General features: G+C 37.1%; 1 protein-coding gene across 1 annotated transcript in view; it reads right to left on the bottom strand.

Moving 5' to 3' along the window:
• Positions 1 to 17,432, bottom strand: part of LOC106093246 (glucose transporter type 1) — a 308,325-nt gene that overhangs the window by 89,349 nt on the left and 201,544 nt on the right. The window contains exons 9-13 of the mRNA XM_059368524.1: positions 15,327 to 15,583; positions 13,543 to 13,667; positions 13,199 to 13,477; positions 12,837 to 13,114; positions 8,350 to 8,472 (exon numbers count right to left, since the gene is read on the bottom strand). Of these exons, the coding sequence (XP_059224507.1) occupies positions 8,350 to 8,472; positions 12,837 to 13,114; positions 13,199 to 13,477; positions 13,543 to 13,667; positions 15,327 to 15,583 (1,062 nt within the window). The remainder of the gene's footprint in view (positions 1 to 8,349; positions 8,473 to 12,836; positions 13,115 to 13,198; positions 13,478 to 13,542; positions 13,668 to 15,326; positions 15,584 to 17,432) is intronic.

The raw sequence follows: 17,432 nt of genomic DNA, 5'->3' as shown, positions 1-17,432 counted from the left end.
CAATGGTTATGATGTTGTCAATTTAGTTTCTTAATTTCGTTTCGCTATGGGACAAAAGCCTGCCAAGTCGAGAATTTTTCGTTTGTAGGGGTGGGGACGTTTGAATAAATGAGTTTCGAGTTCGAGTCGTTGGAAAGAAAAGTCATGCTTATATTATAAGAATTATTATAAGAAATATACAGTTTTAAGATTTTTTTATTTCTTAAATATTTTTATTTTTTTTTTTACAAAAATTTTGTATATATTTTTGGCTATGTTCACAAAACTACATAAAGCCTTAAACTAGGTTTAGTTGACGGTTCTATAAAGGAAATGACTTCATTTCAAATCTAATTTTAAGTTTTGTAAATACAGATCTTAGACTCTAAATTTATTTTTATACGCTACACCACCACTGTGGTACAGGGTATTATAATTTAGTGCATTTGTTTGTAACACCCACAAGGAAGAGAGATAGACCCATTGATAAGCATACCGATTGACTCAGAATCACTTTCTGATTTGATTAAGCTATGTACGTCTGTCTGTCTGTCCGTCCGTCCATATTAATTTGTGTACAAAGTACAGATCACAGTTTTCTTCCGATTGTCTAAAAATCTGGTACAGGCATGTTTTTTGGCCTAGAGACGAAGCGTATTGAAATTGGAAAAAATCGGTTAAGATTTGAATATATGGGTTGCCCAAAAAGTAATTGCGGATTTTTCATATAGTCGGCGTTGACAAATTTTTTCAACGGCTTGTGACACTGTAATTGCATTCTTTCTTCTGTCAGTTATCAGCTGTTACTTTTAGTTTGCTTTAGAAAAAAAGTGTAAAAAAAGTATATTTGTCTAAAGTTCATTCTAAGTTTTATTAAAAATGCATTTACGTTCTTTTGAAAAATCCGCAATTACTTTTTGGGCAACCCAATAGTTCGCCTTTGACCACATCCTTGGTACATTTGAACCAATTTTGACTTTTAAACAAACTTTTATACCCTACAACACAACTAAGGTATAGGGTATTAAAACTTAGTGAATTTGCTTGTAACACCTAGAAGGAAGAAAGATAGAGCCATTGATAAGTATACCGATCGACTCAGAATCACATTCTGATTCGATTTAGGTATGTCCGTCTGACTATCAGTTTGTCTGTCTGTCCGTTTGTCCATGTTAATTTGTGTACATACTTCAGGGCGTAGTTTTCATCCGATCGTCTTCAAATTTGGTACAGGCATGTTTTTCGGCCTAGAGACAAAGCCTATTAAAATTGGACAAAATCGGTTCAGATTTACATATAGCTCCCATATATATGTTCGTCCGATTTACAGTAATACAGCAACAAAATGGTCATTTGCAAACCGATTCTCGAAATTTGCCAGAAAGGACTTTCTTATGACTCTCGATATTATTGGTGAATTTCATGAAAATCGGTTCAGATTTAGATATAGCTCTCATACATATATATCGCCCGATTTTCACTCCTAGAGCCACTGCAAGCGCAAGTACCAGTCAATCTTCCAAAAATTCGTACAACGCTTTCCTTGACAACTTCCTCAATGTCAGTAAACTTTGCTCGCAATCGGTTCAGATTTCCATATAGGTCCCATATATATGTTCGTCCGATTTGCAGTAATAATGCAATAGTCATTTGTTAGCCGATTCTCCGGAAATTTGGCAGGAAGAATTTTCTTATGACTCTCGACATTGCTGGTGAATTTCATGGAAATCGGTTCAGATTTAGATATAGCTCCCATATATTTGTACGTCCGATTTGCAGTAATACAGCAATAAAATGGTCATTTGCAAACCGATTCTCTCGAAATTTCGCAGAAAGGATTTTCTTATGACTCTCGATGTTATTGGTGAATTTCATGGAAATCGGTTCAGATTTAGATATAGCTCTTATACATATATATCGCCTGATTTTCACCCCTAGAGCCACTGCGTATTAGCCGACCATGGTTATATGGGACTCAAATGAAGGGTATTAGGGAGTAGATTACGAATATTACATTAAAGTTTGAGTTTTAGGCTATGTGACGCTTTTCCTCCTTAAGATACGTCAAATGGGTTATTTGACCCATTACGACAATGTGGGACTCAAATGAAAGATATTTGAGAGTAGAAAACGAATTTGATATCCAATTTTGGAGCCAAATGTTTTGGGGTAGGCCCCAAAGCACCCCCTAAACTGAACTTCATTTCCATTGGGAATAAAGAACGAATTTGATATCTATTTTCAGTGCAAAGTGACGGTGGCCGCCCTAGCCCCAAAACACCCTCCAAACGGTTCATATTTTCCGGCCATGGCAATATGGGGCTCAAATTAGAGGGATTTGAAAGTGCAGTACGAATTTGATATCCATATTTGAGTCGAAATGTGTGAGGTGCCATCCCTCCCCTAATGGCAACATTACCCTAAGGAAGAACATTACCACCAGCAACCGAGAAGGGGCAAATTCTCACACATCAATGAGTGCTTTCCGATTCAAGTTTAAACTCAATGATAAGGGAACTATTTTTATAGCCGAGTCCGAACGGCGTCCCGCAGTGCGACACCTCTTTGGGGAAAATTTTTTAAATGACCATGCATGACATTGTACCTCGCAAATGTCGCCAACATTAAGAGGGGACAAACACCGCATTGTCCGATGTTTTCGCCAGGATTCGAACGGGTTCAGAGTCATAGGCTTCAATGGCACGAATTCGATATCCGTATTCAGGGTGAAGTGGCCCCATCCCAAAAAGATATTAGAGAGTTAAAGAAGGCCCAGCGGAGCCTTATAGTTTTGTCAATGGCACGAATTCGATATCCGTATTCAGGGCAAAGTGGCCCCATCCCAAAAAGATATTAGAGAGTTAAAGAAGGCCCAGCGGAGCGGGCCCGGTTCGGCTAGTTCATTATAATTGTGAAATTGACATGGATTAAAAGTAAGTTGGTGAAATTAATTTAGTATTAAAGAATACGGGGATCCGTATATGGGCAGTTTTACTGCCTGTTTTCATTTTCTTTCCTTCACGAACGAAACTCATTTATTCAATTTTAACTTAACCTAGGCTTCTAAAAACTATTTACAAAAGAAAAAGCTGAAAACACACATCAACAACAAGCAATTGAAAAGAAAAGAAAATATCATCTATTCCAATCTAGGATAAAACTTTGGAAAATAATCCAATTAAATAAGATATTATATTCGAGAAAAAAAAATGAAAATGTTATTCAATCCAAACAACACAAATTATAAACAATTTCCTTAATTTTTAATAACTATATATATATATATTCATCATTAGATAAACGTGCAATAAGCGTGCAAAAGCATTCTCAAAAAATAAAAAAAACAACAACAAAAAATACTTAAGATTAACAACCAATGTTTCTTATATTTCATCGTTTACAATGGAAATTTAATTTTAATAAAAATATTTGATCACTTGGCCTCAGCAAGATATTCAAATATTTTGTTTAAACAACTGAAAATAGAGCCTTGAAGCTAATTAGTCTGTCTTGTTTGAGGTAGAAGTAGAAGAAGTTATGCCTCGGCAAACTCTTTATTTGTGTATCCAAATATTTGAGAACACAACACAAATAGAAACTCCCTTAAGGTGAAAGACTTATGACTTCATTAGTATGATTGAAGGCCACCGTAACGCAGAGGTAAGCATGTCCACCTATGACGCTGAACGCCTGGGTTCGAATCTTGACGAGACCCTCAGAAAACAGCGGTGGTTTTCCCCTCCTAAAGCTGGCAACATTTGTGAGGTACTATGCCATGTAAAACTTCTCTCCAAAGAGGTGTCGCACTGCGGCACGCCGTTCGGACTCGGCTATAATAAGGAGGCCCCCTATCATTGAGCTTTAACGTGAATCGGACTGCACTCATTGATATGTGAGAAGTTGGCCCCTGTTCCTTAGTGGAATGTTCATGGGCAAAAGTTGCAATTTTTACAAGGCAAATATTACCGTCTTACAGAAAGTGGATCCAGATCGTGAGAAGACGAGGCTATTACTCAAAGGAAGCAAGAAGGAGGTCAGTAAAGCTATTGGTATCATAACGGGACACATAGGACTACGAGTTCACTTATGTAAAATCGGTGCGGCAAGTGATAGCATGTGTATGGCCTGCGGGGAAGATGATGAGACGTTGAAGCATTTTCTTTGTCATTGCCCGGCTTTCGCGTCTAACAGATACTGGCACTTAGGTGGAGACACAATACCAGACATGAACCAACTTAGGGGAGTGGTATTAAAAACAATTAAGGATCTTTTAAGTAGCACGGAATTCTTAACTCAGAGTGTTTAGAGCGCACAACAAGCCGATTACTGGCTTAGGTGTATGTCCACAGTGGCATGGTGCGGATTAGTATATGCACCCTCTTTTCAACCTAAACTAACCTAACCTACAGAAAGTGCGATGGAATGGCGTCACTACAACACCAAACGGTGACGAACTATACTATAGCTGCCTTAACACGAGGCATGAATTTGACTGTGGTCAGTCAGAGGGGGGGCGCCTCGGTAGACGAGTTGGTAGGCTGCTTGGATTACCAGTGCAGGAGTCATGGGTTCGATTCCCGCCAGAAGCCTTGTTCTGTCGCTACTGTGGTATCACAATGGCATTAAAAATGTCTAAGTGAGTCTGTAAAGGACTGTCACTCGTACCTAACCTAACCTAGTCGGAGACTGAAACATCTTGTCTTCAGCTTTACTCCGGTAAATGAGAGGCTAGCCACAATCCGCATAAAAGCCAAATTCTTCAACATCAGGCTTATTTGTGCCCATGCATCGACGGAAGACAAAGACGAGCAGACCAAGGATATTTTCTACGAGCGCCTAGAGAGACTCGGCTATAAAAAGGAGGCCCCTTATCATTGAGCTTAAACTTCAATCGGACTGCACTCAATGATATGTGAGAAGTATGACCCTGTTCCTTAGTGGAATGCACTCAATGAATGTGAGAAGTATGACCCTGTTCCTTAGTGGAATGTTCATTTTGCCTAGAGAGAGCGTGACCGCTGCCCCGCTCATAATATTAAAATCGTTCTGGAAGATTTTAATGCGAAGATAGCGAAGGAATACATTTTTGGCCCTACAGTCGGAAAGTTTAGCCTCCACGAGATAAGGTCCAGTAATGGCTTGAGGCTGATAGATTTCGCCGCGGCAAAAAACATGATAGTAAGTAGCACCAGATTCCAAAATTAAAAAAATATTCACAATGCCACATGGCTGTCACCCGATCAAAACACGAGGAACCAAATTGATCACATTGTGATAGATGGAAAGCATTCATCCAGCGTGTTAGATGTACAATCGATCCGTGGAGCGAATATAGATTCGGATAACTACCTTGTAACAGCAAAGGTTCGCACCAGTTTGAACATGGCGAAGAAAGTACGATCTGACACTGCACGGAAGCTGGACATTGAAAAGCTGCAAACACAATAGATGGCCTACTCCACTTGACTGACCCAACTGCTTGATGAAAGCACAACTTGTTCCGAAAATAGAATGGCGCAATGGCAAACTATTGCCCACTCCATGGAAAATGCTGCGAAATCTGTACTGTGTCTGTACCCCTCCAAGAAACCCATGGTACGTCCAAGAGTGTCGAGATGCTACTGAAGCCTAGAATGCGGCATATAGAGCAACCCTGCAATCAGTAGCAATGCGCTAGATGAAGGAGAGGTATCGTGAGAAATGGAGAGAGGAGAAACGTCTATTCCGCAGAAAGAAAAAGGAAATGGAAAGACATGAGTGTGAGCGAATAGAGATGTACAGGAGTCAAAATGAAATCAGGAAATTCTACCAAAAGATTAAACATCAAACCGATGGCTTTGGTGCAGTCATATCCCCCTGCAGAGCCAAAAAAAGAAATCTAGTAACTGACACAGATAGCATGCTGAGGATATGGAGAGAGCATTTTACCCAACTGCTAGTGTCCGACGTTGGCGGCAAAGAGGATACCGTAGCACCAATCCCTAATGATGGTATAGAATCTTTACCTCCTAGTCAGAATGAGGTCAAAGTGCACTGACTCGACTAAAGAACAACAAGGCAGCAGGAGCCGACGGATTACATGCTGAACTATTTTAGCCCGGAGGCGACACGCTGATAAGCCATATGCATCAGCTTATATGCGTAATCTGTCTAGAAGAACGCATACCCGATGATTTGAACCTCTGCATACCATGTCCCGTACACAAGAAAGGAGACAAGACGGAATGTGCCAACTACAGAGGAATAAGTCTCCTTCCCATCGCATACAATATACTCTCGGACGTACTGTGTAAAAGATTCAATCCAAAAGTCAATGAGATAATTGGGCCCTATCAATGCGGCTTTAGACCAGGTAAATCCACCCTAGACCAGATATTCACATTGCGCCAAATCCGGGAAAAGACCCGAGAAGGACAAATCAACACCTACCATCTCTTTGTTGACTACAAATTCGCTTTTGATACCCCTTTACGTTCAAAGGTATTTCAAACCAAGACTGAGTTTGGCATCCCTGCAAAATTAATAAGACTCAGGAGGATGACTTTTGCTGATATGTGTAACTCACTAAGAATAGGAAAGAATCTCTCCGAATCATTTCATACCAAACGAGGGTTCAGACAAGGAGGCAGGTTATCGTGTGTTCTCTTTAATATCCTGCTGGAGAAGATTATACGAGATGCAGATGTGAAACGTTATGGCACTCTACTCAGGAGAGAACACAAGCTACTCGCCTATGCCGACGACATCGACATCATAGGTCGGAAGTAGTAACTGCAGTCTTTGAAAGAATCGATAGAGAGAGAGTCAGTGAAAATGGGTCTGGCAGTGAAAATGGGTCTCCAAAAAACGCCTTGTACAACCGAACAGATAACGAAAACGGAGAAAGTTGGGAACCACAAAAGTTCTGATATAAAACGAAGAATAATACTGGCAAACAGGTGCTACTTTGGACTAAGTAAGAAGTTTAGAAACCAGGCCACCTCTCGACAGACGAAGATTATACTATACAAGACACTGATACTACCCGTGCTGTTATATGGTTCTGAAGCATGGGTACTTGTGAAAACAGCTGAGGCAGTGCTTGAAGTATTTGAGAGAAAGATTCTTCGTAAAATATATGCACCAGTTTGCGTTTATGGAGTATATAGGCTTTGTATGAACCACGAGCTGTATGAAGACGATAGCATAGTTACAAGCATCAAAATACAATGGCTGCGTTGGCTAGGTCATGTTGTCAGAATGGATGAAGAAGCTCCAGCAAAGGAGTCTTTTGAAGGCAAACATGGTGGTACACGCAAACCGGGAAGACCAAAAGCCCGTTGGAAAGATCAAATGGTGGGTGACACCTTGAAACTTGGTGTCAGAGATTTTAGAATTAGCGCAGAAGATCGAGGCGCTTGGAACGCCATTCTATGTTCGGCTAGTAGAACAAATATTCTGTCCTAGCCAATTAAAGTAAGTTATTTGGCACATTTCCTTTATAAAAGTGTCAAAGAAACCTATTTTAAGGCTTCATTAGGTTTTGTGAATAAGGCCGTTGGTGTTTTGAAAAAAAATATTTTGTAATTTTGTCTGTAAAGAAAGTTTAAAGAAGAGGTTACCTTTGCCTTTAGGGAAAAGATCATTGAAAGTTTACTTATGTGCCCATGAACATTCCGGAAAGAACCAAGGGGGGTTAATTTTTTCATACCAATGAATGCTGTAAGATTCAGGTTTGAGATCAGTGATAAGATATTGGATCATTTTGTCTATAGAAAAAATATCTTTGACATATTTTATGAACATATTTCCATTGCATACAATGTTATGAAAACTTAAATGAATAGTTATATAAATTTAAAGAAGATACTGAGAAAAAATATATTATACTTTTGTTTAAACTAATCTCAAATGTTCCATGCAGGATTAAAAAAATATTTTTCCATAACTCTATATAAAAATGTTCTTCTAGGGGGGAAACTATAAACTTAGATTTTTCAGGTTTGCAGACAAATTTATTATATAATATTTCATTGCAAAACCTTTGATAATAATGATAATAAAATCAGCTGAATGATAAACTTTAATACATAACATCACAGAGATGTTATCACTATTGGTTTTTTTTCATTCAATCTATCACAACTTCATGCATAAAATTTTTTTTTTTTTTGAAACCCATAAACATTCATTTCGTTTTTGTTTTAAAAATCTCGCATTACTCAAAACGGTTTAAAAAACAATTTTAATAGGATTCCATAAAAAACCATACAAATTCACGAAAAACACTATGCATTAGGAATAACATCTAAATATTTGCTATTTGTATACTTATCCTGTATTAAGGAGCATTTTTAATTTGCTTCTACCAGTTTGAAAGTCAATACTTGCCTTTATCAAAAATGATATCGTTATGAATATCGAGAATATGAACATGCCACCCAAACCATACAGATGTAGGGTACGTCGACCTGTGCGATCCATGAGAGGTATAGAAACTAATGTCATGCCAACCTGTAATTGGGGAAAATGATTAAAAATTTTAGGATTATTTTAAGAAATATTATGAATACATTGAATTTTTATTCTTCTTCAACTTTTGCGGAAAATTTTTACAAATTTTTGTTACACTTGAGAATTGAAATTCGACTAATGAATTAATGAACATTGAATTTTTCATTAAAATTTTTATAAAAAAAAATAAATTTTTTACCTTTATACTTTTTTAGGTTAGGTTACTTCTTTAAAAATTCGTTAAAATTAAATGTTCATCAAGTATTAGCCAAATTTTAATTATTTTTTTTTTATCGATTTCTGTTTCTCTTTTCTTATTTCCTAACGGAAGCAGAAAAAAGAAAAGAATCTCTGCGTTTAGTTTGACCATCACCATCTTTTGTATACCCATCAAAATTTTCACTCTACACTGAAAAAAATGTTGTCCAAGACGAACTTCATTTAATGATGTAATATTTATACCCTACACTACTACTGTGGTACAGCGTATTATAACTTAGTGCATTTGTTTGTAACATCCAGAAGGAAGAGAGATAGACCTAGTGATAATAGTGGTAGTCCGTCGATCTTTCGAAAATTCAGCGAAGTCACCTCGGTTATCTGATTCCCCCTTCCGAATTGTGCAGATGCTCGATGACTGTTTCTCCAAGCTAAGCGAATGATTAATGAATCAATTCAAAGAACTGCTAAGAGAAACAGAAACATGTAATTTGAATGAGTTTGACCATAAATTTAATACATGATTATTTAATACATGATTTAAATAATGTCCACACACGCGTCTCTAACTTGGAAAACGAACTGATGAATTCACTATAACACCATCTGAAATAGTGGAACTCCAAAAACAATTTCTAAGGCAAGGAAATGCGCGTTTGGCTTGTGAAATTCTCTTGAATGGAGTACCATTCCAGAGAGATGAAAATTTAATTGACGTGTTCAGCAACATTTGCAACTCAATGAACATAGTCCCACCTAGAATTAAATCAACTCACCGCTTACAGAACAGAAATATTGTATATCAATGAAAACATATCAAACACAAACCACCAACTTTTGCAAGATGCAATTCAATTAAAAAGGAAAGGCAGCATATACTTTTCGTGGCCTTGTATATATCAAACGCCTCGATGATCCTATATGCGTATTTCATCCCAAAATCCTTGATGAATATAGGAGCCGGCGAGATGAAGCTGGTATGGATTTACAATCCTTACTTTATAGCTTGTTTATTACATATTCTTCTACCACATAACCATATAACTGTATATCACTTTAATCCTTTTTTTAACTCTAATAGCCGTTTTAAATTCAATCTTGCCAACCAGGAAGGAAATTCTATACGTAATTGCGTTGCTGATGCCATATTCCTTAATTGTTTAAAATTGATAAATGATGCAAATTGGTAATGTTAATACAAATTCCAAAGACGGAACAAAAAAGTTGGTACGAATATTGGCAAGGCAAAGAAATGGTTTAAAGATATGCCACATAAATTCTCAAAGTCTGGTAAGGAAGATTGATGAATTTAGATATATTCTTGAATGATCAGGCATTGACATTATATGCCTCTCGGAAACATGGTTTAGTCCTTCCATAGCTGACAGTCTTGTGAACTTAAATGGATATACTGTGTTCAGATCTGACAGGAGAAGTCGCGGAGGTGGTGTTTCCATTTATGTCGAAAGAAACCTAAAAGCTAGAATTCGTTTAAAGGCTGAATTCGGGGACCAGATAGAATACGTGTTTGTTGAACTATCTTTAAATCGTGAAAATGTCTTAATTGGTTGTATATACCGTCCGAATAATACGATTGACATACATGGGCTTCAAGTTGTACTGGAGTCCATAACACTGGGTTATACTGATGTTATAATCACTGGAGACTTTAATTCAAACATACTTATAGATTCAACTCTGACTGATGAATAATACAATACCCACACATTTCACGTCAATCGTCAATACACTCTTAGATTTGTTCATTGTCAATAATTCTTTGAAGATATCATTGTATGATCAGATTTTTGTTCCATGTTTCTCTAAGCATGATCTGATTTATTTCGCCTACGATTTTGATTTGCGGGAGAAAGAGGAGGACATATCTTATCGTGACTACGGTAATTTGAATTATGAACATTAAGTTGATATGGTCTACCAGGTGAACTGGGATGACATATTTACACTTTTAACTGTCGATCAGCAGAGGGCTTTCATGGTGGATAACATTTTACGTCTCTATGATGCAACAGTTCCAATACGGTTTAAAAGGGCTTCGGCCAAAACAAAGCCATAGTTCAATTGAAGAATCAAGGCGCTTATCGGGGATAGGGACTTGGCTTACAGTAGATGGAAGCGTTTCAAGTCTCCAGAGCTGAAAGAAGAACTCCGCGAAGCCAGGAGGAAAGTTTACAGTTTTATTAATGCGGCTAGAATAGAGTATTATTCTTCAAGATATGATTGCGCAGCGGGTTCGTAGAGTAAGTGGAAGGTGATACATGACATCGGAGTGGGTAAATCCAAGTCAAACACTCGATACCATGGGGATTTAGATGAACTCAACGGGACCTTCGTAAGCATACCCGATATACAAACGGACACGTAATTTTACAGTGATGATGATGGGCCGGCTTTCGTTTTTGATGCCCGTAGTCCTTTTGAGTTTAGATATGTTAGCCATGAGGAAGTTTATGAGAGTTTTGTCCGTGTTAAGTCAAATGCAATGGGCTTGGACGGCGTTGATCCGAGATTTGTACGAATGTTACTTCCATATCTCCAACCGTACTTTACGTACCTGTTTAATTCGATTTTGAGCTCTTTATCCTATTACTTGGAAGCATGCAAAGAATATCCCCATTCCCAAATCCATAGTTGATTATCGGCCGATATCAATTTTATGCTATCGCTCTAAGGTTTTTGAGAAAATTCTTCATGCACAGATGTCGGTATATCTTCACCAAGAGTCCCTATTGTCAAAAGTCCGGCTTCCGTTCTGATCATAGTTGCATTACTGCATTGGTTGAAGTAGCTGAATCGATCAGAAATGACATTGATGAGAACAAAATAGGTTTTCTGGTTCTTTTGGATCACTCCTAGGCTTTCGACACCTGATTGATTACCTGAATTTGTGCATTTTCTCTAAAGAAAAAATTTCTATGAAATTTTCTGTAAAGAAAAAATTTCTATGAAATTTTCTCTAAAGAAAAAATTTCTATGAAATTTTCTCTAAAGAAAAAATTTCTATGAAATTTTCTCTAAAGAAAAAATTTCTATGAAATTTTCTCTAAAGAAACAATTTCTATGAAATTTTCTCTAAAGAAACAATTTCTATGAAATTTTCTCTAAAGAAAAAATTTCTATGAAATTTTCTCTAAAGAAAAAATTTCTATGAAATTTTCTCTAAAGAAAAAATTTCTATGAAATTTTCTCTAAAGAAAAAATTTCTATGAAATTTTCTCTAAAGAAAAAATTTCTATGAAATTTTCTCTAAAGAAAAAATTTCTAGGAAATTTTCTCTAAAGAAAAAATTTCTAGGAAATTTTCTCTAAAGAAAAAATATCTAGGAAATTTTCTCTAAAGAAAAAATTTTTAGGAAATTTTCTCTAAAGAAAAAATTTCTAGGAAATTTTCTCTAAAGAAAAAATTTCTAGGAAATTTTCTCTAAAGAAAAAATTTCTAGGAAATTTTCTCTAAAGAAAAAATTTCTAGGAAATTTTCTCTAAAGAAAAAATTTCCAGAAAAATTTCTCTAAAGAAAAAATTTCTATGAAATTTTCTCTAAAGAAAAAATTTCCAGGACATTTTCTCTAAAGAAAAAATTTCTATGAAATTTTCTCTGAAGAAAAAATTTCTATGAAATTTTCCCTAAAGACAAAAAAAATTCCATAAAAACGGATGTTTTTGATATGCATCGAAGAGTAACCGTGAATGGTGAGTATACAAATTTTGGAATGGCCAAACTCCAACATTCAAGTTATACTAATTACGCTTAACCATGATATTTATAGTCTAAAAAAGATAGGGTTTCCTTTCTCAATAGCTTTTAGATCCTTATCCAGCTCCGGCAGGGTGTCGTCTCCTTAAGATCTTGATGGTGATAACTGCAAACAACATCCGTTTCATTTTGTTATCAAGACATGTATACACAATGAAATCGAATCATTTTTCAAACGATATCTTTGCCATATGGGGGGGTTTTTTGTTTGTTTTGGTTTTCATAAGGGGAGTTTCTTGATTCAGATACCATCTTTTCATTATTATCATACTCCTCCCTTGCAATGTTTGGCTCAGGGTTTTGAAGACGCTCGTTAGGCGGCGTCATTCATTTCAACAATTATTTAAGGCAATGCGTTGTCCATTACTCACCATGATAGCACCAATGCCTATTGTTGCAAATTTGGCGCTTTCTTCCGATAGCCCCGAACTAACGAACAGTGATGTTGAGTAATAGAAAACGGCATTGATACCACTGAACTGCTGCGAAAGCTGCATTACAATGCCAATGATCAGAGGGGCTCTGAGGGTGGGCGAACATATCAGTTCCATTGTGGATATATGACTTTCGGATTGTTGGGCACGCTCTTCGGCACGCATTTCTTCGATGTCTTCATCGACGGTACTTGAGGCACGTAAACGTCTGAGTGCTAAAGGGAAATAGAAATGTTAATAAGATTTTTTTTTCTGTAAACTGGCATGGGGGTTTTGCTTAGTGTCGTCCCACTACTCACCTTTTCTAGCTTCCTCCTCCCATTGTTTGGTAATTAACAGATATCTAGGAGATTCTGGACATACCGGCAGTAGGATTAATTGTAAAACTGCAGGACACACGGCCAGGCCCAGCAGAATGGGCCAGCCATCATTGGTTCCTAAAATTTGTTCGATACCCAATACTTGGGATAATAGTAAACCTACAGTCACAGCCAATTGATTAACAGTACCTAGGCCACCTCTTAAATTCAGAGGGGCGATTTCGGAAATGTACATTGGCACTAAAGATGTATTGAGACCTAAGGTCATAATAAAATTTAAATAAAAATAAGCAAAATATTTTGCTAGTGGCTTGGTTACTTACCGCAATTAACACCAATTATAAAACGGCCAAGGAATAACATTTCATAGGAATGACTAACTTTGGTAAAACCCATTAAACAGCCACCGGTAATACCCAAAACATTATTTAATAATAAACCACCCTTTCTGTAAATAAAATAAAATAAAAAAAAAATATGTCAGTTAAGATAAATTTCAACATTAAATTTAATATGGCTAATTTCTAATTAACTAATTTTTGAGTATTTGGGCAATCACAAATCAAAAACCTGTAAGGATTGGCAAAAGTCGGGCGGTGACGACTTTATAATACCCTACACCTACCCTATAGGCACAAAGAGGGAGCTATATCTTATTCTGAACCTATTTTGATGGACCTCGGGGGATGTCTTCGGAAGGGGGAATAGAGTCGAGGAAAGAGTTGTACACGATTTTGGCAATATTGTTCAATAATGCGCCTGCAGTGATTCCAGAAGTGAAAATCGGGCGATATACATATACGGCAGCTATATATAAATCTGAACCGATTTCTATGAAATTCACCAGTAATTGAATATCAAATTCGTTTTCTACTCTCAAATACCTTTCATTTGAGCCCCATATTGTCATTAATGGGTCAAATAACCCATTGACGTATCTTTAGGAGGAAAAGTGCCATCTAGATTCGAACGCAAATTTTAATGTAATATTCGATATCTACTACCTAATACTCTTCATTTGAGTCCCATATAGCTATGGTCAGCTAATATGCCCATTTGGGGGTATTTGGGGGTGGGCGACCTCCCATTACTTGAACCTAATGTTTTTTAGCCATATTTGTAATCTACTGCCTAATACTTTTCATTTGAGTTCCATATTGACATGAACTTTGAATATATATGTTTAGAGAAGTTGTGGAGGTTTGGGGTTGGGGGGTCCGCTGGGTACTTGGATCCAAATTTTAATATCATATTCGTGTTTTGATCTCCAATACCTTTCATTTGATACCCTTATTGTGCCCATTGGATTACTTTAGTATGGCGGTTGGCGCTTTCGGGGTAAGGGAGAGGGTCCGCCTTTAAGAAAATCGGTTCAGCCAAGTATCATATAGTCATAATGGGTCTAATGGCGTTTTTGAGGGGCGTTTTTGAGGGGTGAAATCTACTCCCGAATACCTTTCATTTGAGCCCCAAATTAAAATGAACATCCAATACATCAGTTTGGGTGAGTTTTGGGGTTGAGCGGCCCGATGGGTACTTAGACTCAAATTTTAATACCATATTCGTATACTACTCTCCAATGCCTTTCATTTGATACCTATTGTGTTTTTGGCATAAGGGGGAGGGTCCGCCCCCCTTCCGATACCGACAAATTATATAGCCTATATTTCCTTCCAAACCAACCTACAGAATTGGATATAGCTTCCACATTGTACTTATGGGGTAGGTGTAGGGTATTATACAGTCGGCACCGCCCGTCTTTTGCCCTTCCTTACTGGTTTTAGTTAAACTAGTTCTTTGTTGAGCTAAGAGCACCCTTGCAAATTTTGCCCATGAACATTCCACTAAGGTACAGGGGCAAACTTCTCACACATCAATGAGTAGGGGCCTCATTTTAATGGCCGAGATTTGGAGCCAACTTTTTTTCGAATTTGGGCAGAAAATCGATTCTAAAAAATCTATCCATAAGGATATCGAATCGTTTAATGTCTAGAAATCCCGAATATATACATATGAAAAGTAATATTTCTATGGAAAACTAATCAAAATGTCAGAATTCATACTCATATCTAAAGATAAGGTTTTATTTCGAACTTCATTTTCTTACCTTCCAAAGCGATTCGCCATCCAACCGCCACTGAAACCGCCCAGCATACCGCCGATGGCAAATATTGAAACCGCCACTGAGTACAGTTGTTGTATGAACTCCTCACTGATATCTTCGCCATAGCGATCTTTGTACACATCCTTCATGAAATTTTCAATGTTCTTTTCGGGCGCATTTATCACACCGGTATTGTAACCGAATTGCAACATACCCAATACCGCCGAAAATATTGAGTATGTCAGGAAGAAGGTAAGACCCTGAAAAGAATGAAGCATAGAAAAAAGATAAAATTTATTAGATTTTTTTTATGTTGATCACCATACCAAGAGTAAATCTCATTTTAAAACTCTTTTTTTCTTATTTTTCTCAAAATTTCTTTATAAGAAAGAACTAAAAGGATTTTCAAGGAAGGCAAAAAAAAGGGTTTTTGGCTAATATTTTTTTTTTTAATTTTTTTTTGGCGAATTAGCTAATTTCTTCTCTTTTAGGTAATGAATTTTTGGCAAACAAAGATCAAAAAAGTGTTGTGATGGTTTCATTTTTGTTGGGTATATAATGTTTGTTTTAGAATATTCGTTTTAAAGGCCAATTGATGGAATGATATGAAAAAAAGTTATAAAGGAAAAAAATTAAAAGTTGTTTGCTCAGAAGTTTAAAAAAATTAAAGACAATACGTAGATACTTTTTTTGCATATGTGGTATATATTGTCTCAAGCGGAGAAAACACTAAGAACGACAACTTGTATATATTACCCCATAAAACGGGCGGGAGAGCCAACTTCATCAATTAATTGGGATTTCAGTGAAGTATGTATTAATCCAAGGGCCTTATTCAATAAACTTAATGAAGATTTGAAATGGGTTCATTTGAGAATTCTATAAAGCACATCTGTCAAATAAACCTATTTGAAGTCTACATTAAGTTTTGTGAATACTGGTGTAAGACTACAAAAAATTTGGACCGCTGGGTACTTGGACCCAAATTTTAATACCATATTCGATTTCTGGTCTCCAATAACTTTCATTTGAAACCCTTATTGTGCCCATCAGACCGCTTTCGGATATGGATGGCGTTTTTGGGGTTAGGGGGCGGGGGGGGGGGGGGGGGGGGGGGGGTCCGCCTCCACCCGATATCGAAAAATTATATAGCCTATGTTTCCTTCCAGACAAACGTACACAATCTATGAAAATTTTAAGAAAATTGATTCAGCCAAATATCATACACTCATCGTGGGTCTAATGGCGTTTTTGAAGGGTGGCGTGACCCCCTGATTTTGTATGCCAGATTCGAAATCTACACCCGAATACCTTTCATTTGAGTCCCATATTGAAATGAACCTCCAATATGTCTGTTTGGGGGAGTTTTAGGGTTGGGCGGCGCGATGGGTACTTAGACTCAAATTTTAATGCCATATGCGTATTCTACTCTCCAATACCTTTCATTTGATAGCTATATTGTCCCAATCGGTCAACTTCTGACTTTGAGTTGTGTTTTTGGCATAAGGGGAAGTGTCCGTCCCCCTTTCGATACCGAAAAATTTTATAGCCTATGTTTCCTTCTTCCACACCAACTTACACAATATGCAAAAATTTCAAGAAAATCGGTTCTGCCGTTTTTCAGTCTATACGGAACAAACAAACCGAGTCCCATATATCCGTGATTGGCTAATGTGCCCATTTTGGGCGTTTTTATGGGGGTGGGGTGACCCCCTATAATTCGATATGAATTTGTATGCCAGATTCGTTATCTACTCCCGCATATTTTTCATTTGATAGCCATATTGTCCTTATCGGTCCACTTTTGATTTTGGGTGGTGTTTTTGTGTTAAATTATAAAGTCTATTCCTACTAGCTGACCATATTCGTAATCTACTACCGAATACCTTTCATTTGAGTCTCATATTGTCATGATCGTCAAATAAACCTATTTTAAGGGGTTTTGGGGCTGGGTCGGCCCCCCAAGTACTTGGACCCAACGGTCCACTTTTATTATTGGGTAGTACTTTTGGGATAAGAGGGAGGGTCCGCCGCCCTCCCGATATCAAAAAATGATATAGACCGATCTCCCAATTGAAGGTCTTTAACGCATAAATACAGCATTTATCA

This window comes from Stomoxys calcitrans, chromosome 1 (genome assembly GCF_963082655.1).
Source record: "Stomoxys calcitrans chromosome 1, idStoCalc2.1, whole genome shotgun sequence".
Lineage (NCBI taxonomy): Eukaryota > Metazoa > Arthropoda > Insecta > Diptera > Muscidae > Stomoxys > Stomoxys calcitrans.
Note: the sequence above shows the minus strand (reverse complement) of the source record. Positions and strands in the feature narration are given on the sequence as shown.